Below are 18,452 nucleotides of genomic sequence, written 5' to 3' on the forward strand. Positions count from 1 at the left end.
TTTTTTTAAGACTTCAGTCTCTAGAAGCGGCAGATATTTTATGCATCGGTTTTTACAGTTAGGACTAAATATGTAGAAACACCAGTGAAAACAGTGTTTGGTTATTTTGCTCCAAAATAAGGCTTTAAAAACTTTCCACACAGTCACCTCTGCCATCATCTCTTTTGGTGAATTCTCCACTGGGTTTAAACTCAGGGCTCTTGTTCAGTCCGGCTGGACATTTATGTTCTTATGCTTTCAAAGGTAATAGATATTACTCCATCCAGCCCAGTTCTTATCAATATACAGTAGATCCATCAATCTGTGATTGTAACTATTATAGAAATAATTTGACCTTGTCCGGCTTCAGAATTGGTGAGACTCCTTCAGGCACTTTTAAATGTGGAATCAAGCTGACTCAGGACTTTTTATTAAGTTTGTTTTTATTGTAGAAAAAAACTGCAGAAATGCTGCTTTGAGTGTATCAGAAAACTCAAAGAAACATATCAGAGTGTGTAAAGTCTGCAGTTTGGAACCACGTGCTTTTTGAGGTGTCTGACTGAACACATCTGAGCATGCTTTGTGTGGATGCAGGTAAACAGTCAGTGTAGCAGCGGAGACATGAAGTCAGACCATCAGGCGGGTCCCCAAACTGCCAGCAAATGAATCAGATGAGGAATCGCTGCGAGGCTTTCAGGACAGAGGGACTTGTCCCATATTTACGAAGCAGATCTTTAGCTTCTTGTAGGAGCGAGTCCGAGAAAGACATTGAAGATTTGCTGAGATGCAGAAGAACCAGACAGCATTCCACAACATCTGGGTGAGGGTACACCTGAAAGACAAAAACATTCATTCTGTAGCCCTGGGGATCAGTGTTTCATCCTAATAATATATTAAATTGCAAATATAATAATACATCTAAAAACTGAAGAGCATCTTACATCACAATAAAGAGTTCCTGTGACATGTGAAGAGAAATCTGCAACATAGTGAACTATTTGTGCAACTTAAACTCTTCATACTAAGCACTTCTTGCTGTTAAGATGTCAAACTGTCTGGTTGTGCTAATCAGAAATGGAAAAAAAACAAGGAGCATGATGGGATAGCCAGCAGGTACCCTGAGGGTAGAGCTGTGAGCAGAGAAACAGGTCAAAACTGACACATGAAACTTCTCCCCTCTCTCTCTGTGATCTCTCTCTGTAGGTGGGAGATCATAGAGGGAGCACAAAGGTCCTTGGTATATCTTACTACTTGACTGTCATGTTGAAATGACAAATACTGCACGCACAGAATCAACATTAACATCCTCTCTAAAAGGTTTACTTCCACGACTGCCTTCAGGATACTTTGGGAGAGACGACTCTCTCTTGTAAGCTTTGGTTATACCTTGAGTGTGTTTGGCAGCTCAGCCAGCTCTTTCTGATGCTTGGACATCTTCGAGGATAATGACAGCAGAGTCTCCGGGTCCTCAGAACTGGGGAGAAGAAACAGCCGCCTGATTCAGCAATCAAAGTTAATCACAAAGAAAATAAGACCACGAGATGGCTGAGACTGATGGGAATGAGGTTAGTTTTAGACATGGCCCTGCCAGATTTCAAAGAAAAAGTGATGCGCAGTAAAACTAGTTTTATAATCATGGCTATAGTGCTATGATCATGGGTCTGATAATCACATATAAACAATAAAAACATAAGAAGCTGGCACAAAGCTCTCACCCCTGCTCAGCCTCAGCAGAGTCCTGACTGTCTGAGGATTCCCTGGTGGTGGAAATCACTGCAGGGCTGTCATCCCGTTTCTCCCCAGAGTCGAGCTGCCCTCCCTGGGTCTGGCTGTGCTGCTGCACCATGGCGGCGAGCTGCTGCTGGATCTGTCTCACAGCTCTCTGTGTGGCCTGGCAGGCAGCGTGAGGCTCACACAGAAGGAGTGATGGATCTAAGCCCAGTTTATGAAAACCCCCACTCACAGGACGGTGGGTCTCTGCCGACTCCAACAGCCCTCCGTTTGACACCTCATCCTTCATTTCATCTTCAGGAGACGAGTCAGCCAACGACAGGGAGAGGCCGTTCTGGATCTCCTGGCTGCCTCCCGAGGTCCTCCACCAGCATTCATACAGGCGGTGGTAAAGGACAAAAGCCTGAAGACTGCTGGCAGCAGCTTTGGCTGCTTCTTCCGTGTGATGAAGCACTTTGGGATGTTTCCGAAAACTAACACTGACATCGCCTGACCAACAGAGAGAAAAGCAATTTTCAGGAAATGTATTCATTATTAATGCAGATTAACCTGTTTATTCCTTTTATTTATTTATTTACTTAAAAGCAGAAAAGAGTACAACATACAAACTGCTCACAGGGGCTCGTCTGATTGTTTCTCTGTATTCTTTCAGGGTCTTTTAACATTACAATATTTAAGTGCCCTGAGGTGACTGCTACGATTTAGTGCTATATAAATAAAATTGAACTGGGTGGCTTTGCAGTATCTGCAACAGCTACAGAGCAATGCAAAAGGCTACCACTGCTACATGCCCAGAAAGGCCGCTGAGCTCAGTGTGGTCACCCTGTTCACATATATACAGAGGCTCCTCCCTCTGCTACCACCAAAAATACAGTCTACTCCTGTGAGAGACACTGCAAGGTAAAGCTGCTAATGCCTGTCAAACACAGTTATTTTACATTGTCCTAACATTTAAATTCATGCATAAAAGTCTCATGAATCTAAGCTCAGATGTTACAACACTTATCACCACAAGGTGTCGCCAAAACGACTGCGACAGAACTTAAGAAATGCTCATCTTCTGGCTAAAATGTCAGTTTGCCCTTATTCTGTCTCAGTAGTGCAGCCACCACATTTAGGATTGATATGATGTACCCTGATGGACAGATGACTTCACTGTTCTGTTAATAGGACGTACCATCTGGGAACAGCAGCCTGCAGAGCTCTGCAGAGACACAGAAGTGTCCGGCCTCTCTCGGCCAAGCCACTGCGTGCCACAGCTCTGTCACCAGCTGATCATCATCAGCCAGTAACCAGCTGAGCACAGCACAGGTCAGGTGGAGGGATGAATGCAGCAGGACCTGCAGATGGAAAGGCACATGGACAAGATTTTAGTCTAAATTCATTAAAAGACTTCCTTTAGTTTTCTTTCAGTTCTCTGCTTCAAATATGCTTCTACGTCATATTTAAGCTGTTTTTTATATCTTCTGTTGTGCATGCTTCAGTTCTTCTATACATAATACATTTGTTTCCAGCCGTATCATCAATTATGTACCTAGTTTGTGTCTGTACCTGTCTGAGAGGACTGTTAGCAGTGGGCATTGGGCTCTCTGCAGACTTGAGCTCCTGCAGAAGAGCCCCAACGCTCTGATGTGAAACAGCAAACTGCTCCTCCCACACATCTCTCACTCGATCCATGATGCTAATGTGACGCTCACCCGGTGACGCCCACGGGTGACGGGAGGCGCAGGATGCTGCAGGACTAACTTCAGAGTCTCCCAGCATCTCAGAGAGCAGCTCAGCCACACAGAGATGCAGCCTGTGGACCTGCAGAGGGTTGGAACAGGTTTCACAGACTTTCAGTTCATCTTCTAAACCCAAATTCACACTCCGACTACTAACCAGGAGGCTGTCTTGCAAACTCAGAACCTCCTGTGCTCCGACCCAGTCTCGAGCGGCTGCCAGATCTTTGGCACATCTCAGCGACAGAGACTGAGCCAGAGAGGAGTCTCCTGAGATTCTTGCTAGACTGGCCGCGGTCCTCAGTGACAAGACGTCATTCTTCCTGGCGATGACCTTGGCGGCGTCAAAGCTGGCATCGGCAGCGAGGTAGCTGGGAGATGATGTCAAACCAATGAGAGAGGACCCATTTAACAATGTTTGCAAAGCAATTTAAATAATCATTAAGAGCAACTTTAAACTTTCTAAACACTTCTCACCACTTAGCTGCTGCAGAAAAATGCCCATCTTTCTCCAGCACTGCAGCCCAACACGTGTACAGCTCCTTCAGGAGAGGTTCGTCTGCTGGCAGCCGGGCTTTAACCAGCGCTATGGCCTCCCTGATAATAACAGATGAACAAAACATATCACCAGAATATGTAGCAAACAAACCTGGAACAGAACTTTTTTATTTAGAGGAACAAAACAAAGCAACAGTAAATAAAGCAAACCTGTAAAGCTTGTGGGAGCGCAGCAAGTCGACTGCCTCGTAGAGTTTGTTGATGGACAGCAGGTGGGACGCCGCTTTCAGGTACTGCTCCTGCAGACACAGCTGCTTGACGAAGGCCTCCACTGTCCGGCTCCACACCACGAACCCAGCTGGAGGAGCAAATAAAACACTTCCCATTACACCAAAAGCAGAGAAAGTGGATCAAGAGCTGAGTAAAGAAACCGAGCCGTTTATATTTTTAGCAAATATCGACCCCATTTGTTGACATGGCCATAAGATGACATTTACCCTGTCAGCAGCTGATATTTATCCCTTGGCTTACATACATTTTGCACTGACTAAATGTTCAAAAACGAACCCTTCAGCTGATCCAGAAAGCTGCAGCGAGTGCGTTAACAGGGACAACAAAGAGAAAGCATATTTCCCCCCACACTGGCTTCTCTTCCTCCCTCTGGAAGTCACAATCAAATTTATGTCAAATCAAATGCTTCTCCTCACATACAAAATCTTATAATCAAACCGTGTCATATGTAAAAGACCTCATAGTACCGTACGATCCTAACAGAACACTTCGCTCTCAGACTACGGGTTTACTTGTGGTTCCCAGAGTATTTAAAAGTAGAATGGGAGGCAGAGCCTTCAGCTTTCAGGCCCCTCGTCTGTGAAACCAGCTCCCAGCTGGGATTCAGGAGACAGACACCATCTCTACTTTTAAAATTAGGCTTAAAAACTTTCCTTTTTAATATAGTATACAGTTAGGGCTGGATCAGGTGACCCAGAATTCTCATTTAGTTATGCTGCAATAGGGTCTAGGCTGCTGGGGGCATCCCATAATGCACTGTTTATTCTGCACTCACCCTTTTCACTCACTCTGTGTTTATACCCCGCTCTGCTTTTAATCTTTAGTTATTATTATATTTCTCTCCCGCTAAAAGGGAGTTTTTCCTTCCTATTGCCACCAAGTTCTTGCTCATAAAGAGTTATTGGATTGTTGGGTTTGCCCTGTATTACTGTATTATACTACATCGCCTTGAGGTGACTATTGTTGTGAACTGGTGCTATATAAATAAAACAGACTTGAAATGAATTTTTTTCTTAGTTTCTTCAGAAAAATAAAAACAAAAGAAAAATAAGACTGAAATAAATATTAGCATCAGTTGTATAACTGAGACTACATACGAGTCACTGAGCCTTCAGTAGGAAGGAGGAACCAGGGAACAACTACCAGAGTCAAGAAAGCAAACAAACGATGGTGGGAATGAAGAATGAAGACTTTCCTCAGAGTCTAAAATAAGAAAATTACTCCCCCCCCCCCCAAATAAATAAATAAAACACAGCACAGAGAGGGCCCAGCTGCAGGTGGCATGAAGAGGACACTCTCCATTTTTAACATTTTTCTTTTAGTGGGCTTCTGTTGATCAAAGTCACTGACACTGTGGAAGTGGTCACAGTTGAAAAGAATAGAGAAGGTTAAAAAATATATAAATGAACAAACATAAAATAATAAAATATGTTAGTCCTTTTGTTACGACGTTATGGGTCCCAGATATAGTATAAACACTTTGATGATACACCTGAGGACCAATACATTTTTTTCTCTGCCTACATCTGTGCCAGTGTCACACACTCTGCAAAGGCTCAGTCTCAGGTTAAGTCAATATTCTTGCATTTACCCATGGGAGCGATGGAGAGCAGGTGGTCGTTCAGCTCTCCTTTCTCTGTGGCGAGCTGCAGCGCCCCCTCCAGGTCGCCACTCCACAGCCGCAGGTACACTACGGAGTCGAAGTGACCCGCCTCCACGTGGCCCTCCTCTGAAGGGCAACATCAACGTCACAACGGATGAGTCATCCAACACATCATGTAAAAGAACTCCTCTCCATTTAAAGCTTGTTCCGAGAGCTGAACACGCATTCACCACTTTAACTTTAAAGACTCAGACGAAAAACTAAAGCGCACCTTCTGCATCAAACATGCGGTACAGAGCCTGTCTGTCAGCAAACAGGCCCAGATGGATATGATCTCCCTGGCCTGGGACACAGCCTGTGGGAGGTGCTGGAATATAAATGCACACGCTCATTGAACAGTCCAGATGATATTTGCTTATCAGCTTCATTTTGCTTTCATGCAAGCAGAAAAAAAAAGGTTAAAAGGGTTACATTTTTAAATAAAACGTTATTAAAAGTATAGTCTTTACAGTAATCACTGTCTAAAACGATAAACTGCATGGTGGTCTTACTGTTGTGGTGTCTGACAGAAGCCAGAGTGATGCAGTCCTGCAGCAGCTCGTCTTTGGGCCGGTGGTCCATGGATGTACTGAGAGGCAACATGGAGCGAGGCTTTTTCTTCTTCAGCCCAGTTAAGTCTTAAGATAGACACACGCACGGTTACATACAGAAATGTGCCAAACACCCGTTTCAAAAGGACATCTGTGCATACCTGGCTTGTCTTTACTCTTTACAGCAGCCGAGGATTTTCTCTGCATCTCAAATGTGGCTGAAAGACAGAAAATATTTGGAGCTTCAACGCAAAAGTAGCAGAAAATCTTGAAATGGCAACTGCTGTTTTCTGAACTGCTACCTGGTGAAGGTGCTGGGCTGCTTGTTGAGCTGGCTTCATCTTCGTCATCTTCACCTGACACCCCTTGTCCCGTCACTGCCCTCTCTCCGATTGTCACCGGCGCTCCATTGACCTCTGGCTGTGCAGCTCCCTCAGCCCCCGATGGCCCAGCCTTCTTGTTCTTCTTCTTCTGCTTCGTATTGGCCTTCATCTTCTCTTTCAGGTCGACCATCTTTTTCCCTGAAAGCATATGCGTGTCACGGCCTGCTGGTCAGACAGAAAGGCCGTTTTGTGCTGGTTACGGTTCTGGCGTTACCTTTAGGCGGCTTTGTGAACTCTTGTTTGGAGACGCTCCACTCCTGCAAGGTGAAGTCCTTCCCTCCAGTCCAGATCACATCTGGATCCACAGGGGACCAGTCCACACACAGCAGATAACCAACGTGTCCTCTGTAGTTAGAGACAGCTGCTTCCTCCAGAACATCCCACACCTAAAGAACAAGAATATTCAACAATAAAACCCAAAGATGTGTCGACATGCTGAGAGCAACATAAAAACACGTCTACCAACTGAAAAGCCAACGTGTTGAGGTAGAGATTCTTATGCATCTACCACCATCATTTACAGGTTTACACCCATCCACTGACCTGCGCTGTGCCATCATATGAGACAGTGACGAGCCGAGCGTTGTGATGCGGACTCCAGGCCATGCTGGTGATTTTAGCCGTATGGCCACACAACCTCCGATAGGGCTCCGTCAGCACCACGGGGCTTTCTGGAGGATTTTCTGCACAACAAACAAAACACTGATGTAAATACAACCACAGCCATCAAAGCCTTAAATATGTCATTTACCTTTTTACTCGCTCTTTACTGACAGTTTAGATTCTTCCAAATTGACATAATGAGGATTGCAGTACAGTTCGGTTGACATACTACATGTTAAAGAGGACTCACCTATAACAGAGCAGAGATCGTGCACGTAAACGATGGCGTTGCTGGAGCCCGAGGCCAGGAGGCAGTGCAGCTCAAGTGCAGAGCTGTGGTCGTGATGCCACCGTAACGTGTTAATGATCTTGTGGTGCTGCTGGATGCTGCACAGCAACTTCAGACTGGGAGCCTGATATACGTCGATACACCTGCAGCACAGAGCAGCTGGTCAGCTGGTCGCAAAAAGCACAAAAACACTTCAAGCAGAAATGAAAAGCAACTGTAGTCCCGAGACGACAAGCAAACAAAGAAGGCAGTACGGGATGCAACGTATGAGATTACAGAAGAAATATCTGACTTTGTTCACCAACCAGCTACCAGCTGTGCTTTTCATCTATTGGCAGGTTGTGTACAGTGGGTTTACCAGCTGTTGATATGCTTTTTTAGACATCAGCTACTTCAACGTAGCCAAGATATCTGCAAAAAATTACATTTTTACAGCTGAATATTGACCATTATTAGTTACATTACAGCTATTGAAAAAATGCTAAAGTGCATCTCCTGACTTCAGGAGTGCCCTCCTGAATTTTTATTATCTTAAACACACCATCCATACATTCTAACACCTACAGAAAACACATTTTATGACCTCATCCTTTGGACTTTTTAATGACCTGTGAGAACTTTGTGCAGAGTTGTGCAATAACTCTGTAGGTTCATGAATCCAGTTGCTTGTGAAGACGTATGATGAGCCACAAAGTGAAACAAACAAGCTGCAAGCCATTTTCTATTGCATCTAATAAATCAAATGTGGTTTGCTTTGAACCTGGCTGGTTCAGGAAGTGTAGACATCTACATGTGTCAGTGTGGCACCCAATCATAATCCCTGAGAGCGACATAGATAAGAGGGGGCAACAGTTCAAACAGAACAAAATTCATTATTCTGTAGCCTCGAGTCCAGACACTGTCAGCAGACAGTTGGACCCTCAGAGGACTCCCGCCGGCTGCTGATGGTGTGTTACAAGATGGGTCACGCCAGACCGTTCACTCACCCATCCTCGTTGCCGATGGCAACAACTTTCCCATCTGGCTTCCAGCTGAGGTCGGTGTGTGGAGACAGCTTGTGCTGTTGGGAAGCAAATTTTACCTTTGTAACTTATTCAAATCTCCTTTATTTACATTCAGCAGCAGACATGAAACAAACTGTTGCAGGCATGAAGGACCTGCAGAGTGAACTTGTGCTGTCAGCTTTCTTAGTGTGTCAGGTTTTATTTTGCCTGACATGTTGTTGGTTCACTGAGGGCTTAATGAAATCTCTGCACAGATAAAAGTCCTGCTAACAGACTACAAAGCAACAAAAACACGTCTCTATACATGTGACTGCTTTACTGTCCATCTTACCAACTGCACACAAAGCTCTCTTTGCTTGGTGCTGGAAGTGAGATGATGGTGAGGAGGGTGTCAGGCTGGGTTATTTGTGCCTTTATCTGCAATGTAGCCTATAACAGAGGCTTTTATTTCTAGAGTCCTGTTTGATAACTGATCTTATTTCAGTACAAAGTTAGGTTGTTGGGAATTACATCAGGAATCAGTGACCACCAAAGTGATTAGCAATAGATTGCTGAAGATTTGCTTTATTATATTTTAATCTCAGCAGCACTTATTCACCATCCTCTCGAAACATGAAAAAAAAAAAAGAAAAAAAAAAGAAAGAGGGAAATTCTAGTTTTAAATCATCCTGATTTATCATCCTGATTTAAAACTAGAGGTTAAATTAACGGCGCTTTTGCAGAAAGGCTAGTTTTTGTTTCACAGGGCGTCCACGTTTGTCAGTGAAGGATTTCATCGTATTGGGAGCACACGACAAAGAGTGGAGGAGAGAGAGGTGAGCAATGTTGTGCATATAAAAACAGATTAAACAAGTTTGTAGAACCAGGAATGTGCTACGATCCTGCAATTAGCTCTAAGTGTGTCCAGTGTTAACCAGTGTTACAAGCTAGCATTATCTCAGGGAGGTGGCGAATGAGATGAGCCCTCATGTGCATAATATTTCCAGAATATTTTAATTTAATTAATAAAATATTGGTATTTGTCATCCCTGGATCCATACAATATCACCACATAATCCTATATCAATTTTTTTACCCCACCCCTTACAAATATGATCCGTTCATGTGCGTGACAGTGGTTTCCACCACTGCATTATGGGTAACTACGTGTTAAAGAAAGAATCGTTAGGATCAAAAAGGATCAGTGAGTAATACTTCTGAGTTATTTATCTGAGGATAAAGGGACTGCATAATTACATCATCATCATCACATCAAAGCCCCTCCCACCTTGATGTCGTTAGTATCTCTGATGAGCTTGTCGATGTCCGACGCCTCTCCGTTCAGCTTGTATGGATCGTGCTGGAGTATGACGCCCTCGCCGGCACAGCTGTACAGACTAAAGGAAGGTTTTCCTCCTGCTGTCCCTGAACGCCACACAGAACATAAAACTCAGTGTCTTCATGACGGAGGTCTACTGTGGACAAACTGTGGGTTTCAAGTGTTTTTTGATAGCGTTTACCGCTACATAACAGTGTGTTAAAGCCAATTACTTAAAGACATTTTACTGCATTACAGTAAATACTTTTAGTTTTTAACTAGAACTTAAATGATTAGTTAATTGGACACCTCATTAATTCGAGCAAATCGTAAATTTGTAATGGCATCTTTAACTTGAAATGACTTCACGACTGCAATCTTCACACAGGAGAGCTGAACTTAAACATTTTAAGGACCACAAGTCTCAAAGATATAAATGAATTAAAGACTTGGTTACTATAACTACCCATTCAATATATACACAGGCATTATTATAGGTAATATAGATAAGATAGACTAATCTGTGAACACCAGGTATGTAGAAGCCTTAATGTAAAGAGCAAAGGAAGCATGGCGGCTGACAGCCCTGAGAAGCAGCTGGTCCTGATCTACTCTGCACACCTATTGTAAGTCATCCTGACAATTTGAACCAATCACAAGTCCACGAATGGAGCTGAACTGGTGCCAATGCTGTGGGTAAACTAATTAGCAGCTACTTTTGTTTGTTTAGGAGCCATCAGCAGAATTTTTGGCAGTGCAACAATTACATTTATGGCTTTGAAGCCCAGTGACTGATACGCTAATCAAAATGTCATCTGCCGACAGCTGGTAAAATTAACTTCCTACGTCTTGATTTCCCCACATGCGGCTCAAGAGGAAGGAGGTGAGGAGTAAGTGTTTTCTCAGCTCACTCAATTACAGGGTCGATTACGAAAAGGCGTGCAGAGATGGTCGGGCTTTTTCGCTGACTCTCTGCTTATTTGGTGTCCCACTGCCAGGCTTTTTGCTGGGTCAGAGCGTTCAGAGCAAACAACAGCAGTTGCTAAGAGTTCATTAAGAACTTACCAAATGACATTGGGGGGACCGGGGGCCCCCAGGCCAACGTGTACACCGTTTTTCTGTGATAGGAGCTCGATATCTGAGGAGGCCTGGGAGGAGATGAAGCAGAACAAACGCTCGGTTAGGGATGTGTGATGTGTATAGCTGCAGGAAAACAGGCCTCAAGGGAGTATAAGAAGAAACCACAAGACTCGCACCAGAAAACAAGCAAAAGATGGACTTTGAAAAGTTTTCTGAAAGTCACAAAGTCAAACTCCAACTGAAATCACAACAGTTCTGACGTTTTGCATAAAAATAAATAAATAAGAAAGCAATTTTCTTACAAATTATTTAAAGTTCTGTTTGTTTCTTCAAGTTGATTTATTCTGCATTTCCTTTTTTTTCTGTCAAATGCTGGTATAATACTGGTGGATGAAAGTTAGCAACACCACAGATTCAAATAATGAGATCACCACAAACCTCTTTCACATTCATTTTTACAGGTGCTTTTTTCTAAGCATAGCATTCATGCACTTGCTCTTGGAGAGATGCATCACAGGAAACGTTTGGAGTTCGGCTTTTTGCCCGCAGACACTCTGAGATGCAGGTCGGAGGAGCCAGACCGACCTTCGGATCAGCAGACAACCTGCTGTACCTCCTGAACTACAGCTGCCACATTTTAAATAGGTGTTTTACTTGTGCTTTGGGTCTTTTGGTTGATGGGATTTCACTGTATGGTCATTTCAGACACTGGTAAAGCCCTGTAATCCACTAAATGATGCCCCAAAGATTGGTACCAGTGCCAAAATCAAAACACTTCTGAAATTACTTCTTAGGAGTATAAGCTCTTTAATATGTGCAAATTTGATTAACAATTAGGCAAGTCTGATGCAGTTTGTAGATCACAGTATCAGTTTTATTTTGTTTTGCTTTCAAAGGAAAGGCTTGAAGTTTGTTTTGGGAATCTCGGAAAAGGGAAGGGGAGGTGGTGTTCCATACAAGCCCTCAGTTCCGGTTGTGGAAGCCAGACGAGGGGCAGCCAATTAAAAGAAAGTGAGATACATAATGATGTTTTGAAAAGGGAATCAAGCAAAGATCATATTTTACAAATGAACATAAATGATCCTCTGTGGAAAAACACAGCATGGATCACCAAAGTTTAACACATACGCTTCTTCATAAACAATGAAAGTGTTTTGAATACCACCGACACACACTGATATATGCTTCTGTACGTGCTGTCACCGATCGTCTATCAAGGCAACAGCATGAAACAAGCACAAGCAATAAACACGATAAGCATGGGGCGGGGTCAGACAGCTAATCTTAGAGAAATGAACCTTACTTGTTGGAGAAGACGTCATAGATACCAACTTTCCCATCATCTGTTCCAAAAGACAAAGATCCCTCTTTTGTCGGATGCCACGCCAGCTACAACAAATGAAACCCTTTTTTTATGCACTTCATCTTTTGTGTCAGCGAACAGCAACAAGCTTGTAATAATTTAGCCACTATCATCAGCCTCAGACATGATGGAAGCTTGAAGAACAAAATAAAATTTAAAGGCTGCTTAAAGCCGATAACATAAGTCTGACTTTAATGTCCTCTCAAAGTCTCATCAGCAGCTCCGCTGGATCATTTTTTAAAGCAGACACTCGGACAGCCGACAAATTGTTTTTTCATCCGAGAAGTTGTTTCTTTACTGATCTGAGATCTCATCCTTTAACGTCTTTCAGAAAACTTCCTCACACACACAGACTTTAAAGTGAAGTAAACCATTTATATTCTTCCTGGGTATAAACTGATCATGTCTCTTATTGTCCCTAATAGTTAACCATAAATCAGCTGTGCTTTGCAAAAAGAAACTCCTTACCGCTGTGACTTTGGACTTGATCCCCTGCCAGAAGGACCTGACGTCGTACTTGTTCTGAGTGGTCAGCGTGTTCCACACCCGGATCATGTTGTCACCGACACCGAGCGCCAGACATCCAGTACCCACGGGGGAGAAGGTCAGGGCGTAGACGAAACCGCCCAGGGTGGGCAGAGTCCAGCAGCACTCCAGAGAGGCCAGGTCCCAGCACTTAACCTGGAAGAATGAACCAGCTTTCAATGAACTTCCCTCTTTAAAGGCAGTTTAATAATAAATGACAGAAATCCTTATTTGCTTTCATGCAAAATTCCCACTTTAAAAAACAGGCCAGATGAACGCTGGAACACAGCAGTGCACTCATGGCTAAAAAAGCTTCTTCGAGTGAATCTTAACTAGTGCTGGGAGATTAATCAGACCGTGGTGTCAGACGGTTGTTGCCTTTGGCTTTCGTTCTCCCTCTGGCCACCAAGGAGGTCTCCTGATTCGCGTGAGCCCACTGCCAATTGGGTTTTGTTGCTCGATTACTTTCCACAGAGGAGGATACGGGCTGGCAGCAACAGCTGTCCTCGCAAGAGCTTTACAGTTAAAAAACACCCACTGGCCTGTACTGAATTCCATACTGGCACAGGCCATGTACTGTAAGTTCAAAGGTCACTCACCTCTCTGTCCATGGAGGTGCTGATGAGCAGCTCTCTGCCATCCTGCAGGTGAACCGAACTCATGTTAAAGACGATCCTGCTGTGGTTCTGACCCTCTGAGGATGTGCCGAACAGGGTCCACCTCTGCTTCCCTGTCTTGGTTAAATCCCACATGACCAACTCACCACTGGGGAGACACCAAATTAAGCCTATCAACTCAATTATCAGCCAAGCTCTTGGATACAGCTAATGAAGAAGCCCAAAAAAAAGGAAACTAAATCCAGCATTGACAAAGCACTTTACCGTTTTACATTTTAATGGGTCTGTTTTATGTTCTATTTTGCTTTGTTCCTGACATTTTGCCAAGAGACTTTCGACAAACACACCTCCAGACAATATCCTGAAAATTAGAGGCCAAATAAAAAGGTCTAAAAAGCAATTACAAGTGATTTTGCTCCCAATTGTTACAATCCTGAAATAACAATCTTCAATTTCTGCTGCTTGCAGCTACATCACAGTTTCATTGAAACAGAGAGAAAAAAAAGTCTGTGTTTTTTATACTGAAGGAAAAAATATTAAAGCAGGCAAGTTATGTAAATGTTAAAGTGATGAGGAAAAATTCAAAACGGGCCACAGTTTTACAATCACTTCTTGTCGTGATCATTTTGTTACTCAGTCAACAACCAAAAAAATCTTCTTTAAACCGTTTGACTGATTGCACACACACTGTACCTGAAGCAACTGGACACGAGCTGCGTCGGCCGTCCCTTCGGCCAATGAACGCTGAGCCAGAGACGCTCTTTCACCCCGGGGTCGACTGCGGTGCCTCTCCTCTTCAGGTAGGGCAGCTTCAGAGTCATGACACCTGCAAGGTGAAGGTGAAGATGCTAAAAGGATTACGTCTTACACCAGGTATGATCTAATCACCTGCGGTAAACCTTTGTCATATCATGGAGTTATCAAAAAAAAAAAAAAAAAAAAAAGCTTTTTATGCTGCGTGTGGGGAGGGAAATAAAATCTAACACGAGCTTCAGAGGTGATCAGAATTTGTATACACTGTGCTTTTTTTCCTAAACTCTAACCCTCGTGTTTAAGTGAAATTTTAAACACTCATAGTGAATGAAACATTTTCTTCTTCAAGGCTGATTTCTGCAGCATCAATTAAAAAAGAAATCTTAAAAATGAACATAAATCCACCTTTTCCCTTGGCTGTACTCCAGAGCCTTACAGTCTGGTCTTTGCTCCCAGATGCGAGATAGCAGCCACCTCCTCCAGACACTCCATTGGTTGCTATTACATGAGAGGAAAAAAAAAAGTCTCATATACTTGTGTTGAATTGGCTTCTTCGTGCACAACGAACATATTTTAAAAAGAAAAATAAAGAGGATAATTTAAATACTGCCCAAATCACAACAGCGGTTGCCTCAGGGTGCTTTATATTGTAAGCTAAAGACCCGACAATAATACAAAGAAACACAACGTTACCTTCACCGTCTTCAGGTCTGGTGTAGAGGGCATCTTCATGGGCCAAAGGTGACCACGCCAGCGCATGGATCTCATCGTCGTGTCCACGGAGACGGTGAATCACCTCGCCTTTCTTACTCACATCAATCAGCACGATCATCCCATCTTTGTACCTACAGCAGCATTGTCACAGTTACCGACATCATGTTCACTGAATTTAAATTTTGATTCATTTACAATCAAGACTTCAAATGATCATGAAAACATGTTTATTGAGATTTTTGTCTGTTACCTACAGCTTTGTGAAAGACTTTAAAAGAACTGTAATCTAGATGCTCGACTGATCAAAAATGTTTCTTCAGACATTTTTTTCCTCAAACAAACCTGAGCTCAGAAAGTTGCCCTTCACACGAGTAAAATTTAAAGCGAGTTCTCTCTTTTATGGATAAAAACTACTTTGAAACACTTAGTAGTAGACCCACTTCACTCACTTTATAATGTTAATGTAACCTTTGACAGTCAGTTTGGTAAAATGCAGAAAAACTACCCTCGTTCATGCAAAGCGCTTTAATGTTCATGATCCAGCAGACTAATCTGTCCAGCGGTCGTCTTTCTTGGTATCCTTACCCAACAGCCACATAGTTCCAGGTATGAGGAGAGCAGGTGAGGCAGAAGATGGTTCTGGGCTCAGGGAAGAAGCTGGTCGTGTCACCCGTGTGGTACCAGTGACAGACCACCACGCCTTTCTCATCCCCGGACACCACCAGGTTTTTATCCACAGGGGACCAGTGCAGCGCTGATACGGAGCTCTGTGGACAAAAAGAGACCCGAGTGAGTGCGTGTCACAAGTTCTTCTTAGTCAGGTGTGTGCTGACGGGCAGTGAGCTGCTTCCAAAGACATTTATAGCAAATACTAAACACCAGATACTATTATCTAAATGTAAAACCCTTTGTTAACATTTTGGCATGATGAATCAATATACTAACGTTTTTTTATGCGTTTCATGATTTGTCAAATAAATATCCTTTCTGGGTTTAAACATCTTCCCAATGATATTTAACCAACATGTCATTACATGCAGTTTATTATTCAGATGAATCCACAGACAAAATACTGCTTTAAGGCATCTGCTCAAGCAAAGAATGGAAAATAAATATGCAATGCCCTCAGTAACCTTGACGACTGTTTTAAAAATGCCCTCGAGAGAGAATCACAGAGCTGCTGCAGACGATGTTTTTGCTGCGCATCCCACTGAGTCCTGTCGAGCTCTGATGCTTAACTTTCTTTCTCCAGACCTGGTCAGGGGTCCAGTCTCATCAAGGAGATTGGACCATTTCATATAAATGTGAAAAAAACAACATGAGACGGCACAACACACATACAAGCTGCTTCCAAGTTGGTGTAGAGCACACAACATCCTGTAGGGGGCGCAAGCACGACACAAAACCTCTTTCTGTGTTAGTGGACACAGGACAGGACACTCACCTGATGAGCTGTGTGCTCCCTAATAAGAGTCTTGCTGCTGGAGTCCCAGAAACGGACACTGCCATCGCTGGAGGAGCTGACACAGATGTGACTCTGCCCTGCATGCTGGCAAAACGAGAAGCCGGACACCAAGTCCTTATGGCCCACGAGCTCACCTGAAAAAACACACAGAAAAGGACACTGATTTCACTGCGACTGGAGGATTAATCTGTTTAATTTCAATTATGATTTTAGCTTCCAACAGTTATAAACCCAAGACAAACTGGAGAAAATATACTAATAATTATTACTTTTTTGCTTTCAGCTTCTAACTTAATCTATAATAGTAAATCATGAGGTTTTACTAGATACAAACTTTACATTAGAAATGTATAAAATAGAGTACAGCTACTAAAGCTCTGAACTTGATGCCCTCTGTGCCCCCTTTAGACTCACCCCTGCATGCTAAAAGTATCACTGCTAGAAAGAGAGCACAGACTTGTGCTGGATTTAAAGTGCCAATCTAAATAAACAGTCCATCTGCATACACGTGCCTTTATTTTTGGCTTCTTCTTAATTTAGTTGTGCAGGCACTTTCGTAAATCAGTGGTGAGTGGGAGAAGTGGAAAAGATTGATTTTCTTCACATTTAAGTGATCCAAATAGATGATTTGATGAAGGACCTTTACTGGTATTTCAATAAGAAAATAAAATATACAATAGGTCTATTTTAGTGAGGGCTTTGTGGTGAAAAACAGCCAGTATTCTGAGCCTGCCTGACCACCCTGTGTCCTTCATCATCCTGCACACCCTCATTTAACAACAACAAAAGGTGAGGCAACAATGAGACAAACTCAAAACAGGAGTGGTTGTACAAGTGGAGGCCAATTACATTTTTCCCGCTTCATCTTTTTTGACTGTTTTGGTTTTTGTTTTTTTTTTACTAGCATTGCATTTGGCTGGGGTCAGTGTCAGTAGAAAACAGTGGACCCTATAGAACCTGGGCAAGTACTCCAACTTCTCCAGGATGGCACATCACTAAGTTTCACTGCCAGGAGGTTTGTAGTGTCTCCCAGCACAGTCTCAAGAACGTGGAGGAGATTATAGGACACACAAAGATACTGTAGGAGAGCTGGACACAATGCTCGGCCTCTTGTGGTAAGAGTATACAGGCAGTTCCTGGAGAATGAAGAAACCACACTGACTGGCCCGCACCTAAATCCAATAAAACACATTTTTGCCATTGTGTTTTCTTCAACCTGACGCCACCTGGGTGTACAGACTAGCACCAGGACAAGCTCCTGGTACAGATCACAGAAAAGATCCCAAAGGATATCCATCGTCTCATTAGGAGCATGCCCTGACATTCTCAGAAATTAATACAAGCACATGAGGGCCATACAAACTACCACAATCGATTAGCCTGTCACTACATTTTTTCACACTGACTTTTGTGGTGTTTTTGGTAAGTTCATCATTTTTATTTCCATCGAATGTTGTAAAATCCTTTCATTGGTTACTGCAGCCCATCAAAGCCCGAGATCCTCTAATCTCTCCGATTTGGTCAGGCAGATACGTTGTACCTGAGTTTAACGCGGTGTTTCTGGCTGCGGGGACTAAAACATGAATGCCACGATCAAGTCTGTGCTATGTGTGGTGTCCAGCGGTGACTGCTCACTCACCTGCCACTCTGCACGAAGATACAGACACATCTATCAAGTAGATGATGTTTTTGGCCCCGACGCCCAGCAAACCGCTGCTGCTGACATCACTGCAGCGCGAGCAGTACCAGTTGGGAGAGGCGGGAAGCGACCGTTCCCGCATGACGCCCTGGATACTTTAAAAATATTTTTTTTTCTTTAATAAAGTCCTAGAAACCTAATCCAAACTTCTCACATGTTACCTGCACTATCGTAGCTACAACACTTATGACCGTACACACAGCGTGGTGTCGTAAATCCTACCGGTGCTTACGACGGAAGCCTAGCT

General features: G+C 43.3%; 1 protein-coding gene across 1 annotated transcript; it reads right to left on the reverse strand.

The window, feature by feature from the left end:
• Positions 1-404: 404 nt before the first annotated feature.
• gemin5 (gem (nuclear organelle) associated protein 5) lies at positions 405-18,418 on the reverse strand. The gene is made up of 28 exons (XM_085421326.1): positions 18,146-18,418; positions 16,486-16,640; positions 15,627-15,808; positions 15,021-15,172; positions 14,733-14,825; positions 14,268-14,400; positions 13,557-13,722; positions 12,901-13,113; positions 12,373-12,458; positions 11,055-11,137; positions 9,960-10,096; positions 8,675-8,748; positions 7,650-7,831; positions 7,340-7,479; positions 7,011-7,182; positions 6,716-6,934; positions 6,575-6,631; positions 6,375-6,500; positions 6,095-6,190; positions 5,812-5,949; positions 4,140-4,287; positions 3,909-4,028; positions 3,592-3,802; positions 3,262-3,516; positions 2,888-3,050; positions 1,695-2,199; positions 1,366-1,453; positions 405-811 (listed from the first exon to the last, which is right to left on the reverse strand). Exons 1-28 carry the CDS (start codon positions 18,285-18,287, stop codon positions 647-649), a joined length of 4,401 nt encoding a protein of 1,466 aa, XP_085277452.1. The 5' UTR covers positions 18,288-18,418; the 3' UTR covers positions 405-646.
• Between the last annotated feature and the right edge of the window lie 34 nt (positions 18,419-18,452).

Source organism: Rhamphochromis longiceps, linkage group LG10 (genome assembly GCF_057381845.1).
Source record: "Rhamphochromis longiceps isolate RC_006_pf linkage group LG10, R_longiceps_female_GT1.1, whole genome shotgun sequence".
NCBI classification, from domain to species: Eukaryota; Metazoa; Chordata; class Actinopteri; order Cichliformes; family Cichlidae; genus Rhamphochromis; species Rhamphochromis longiceps.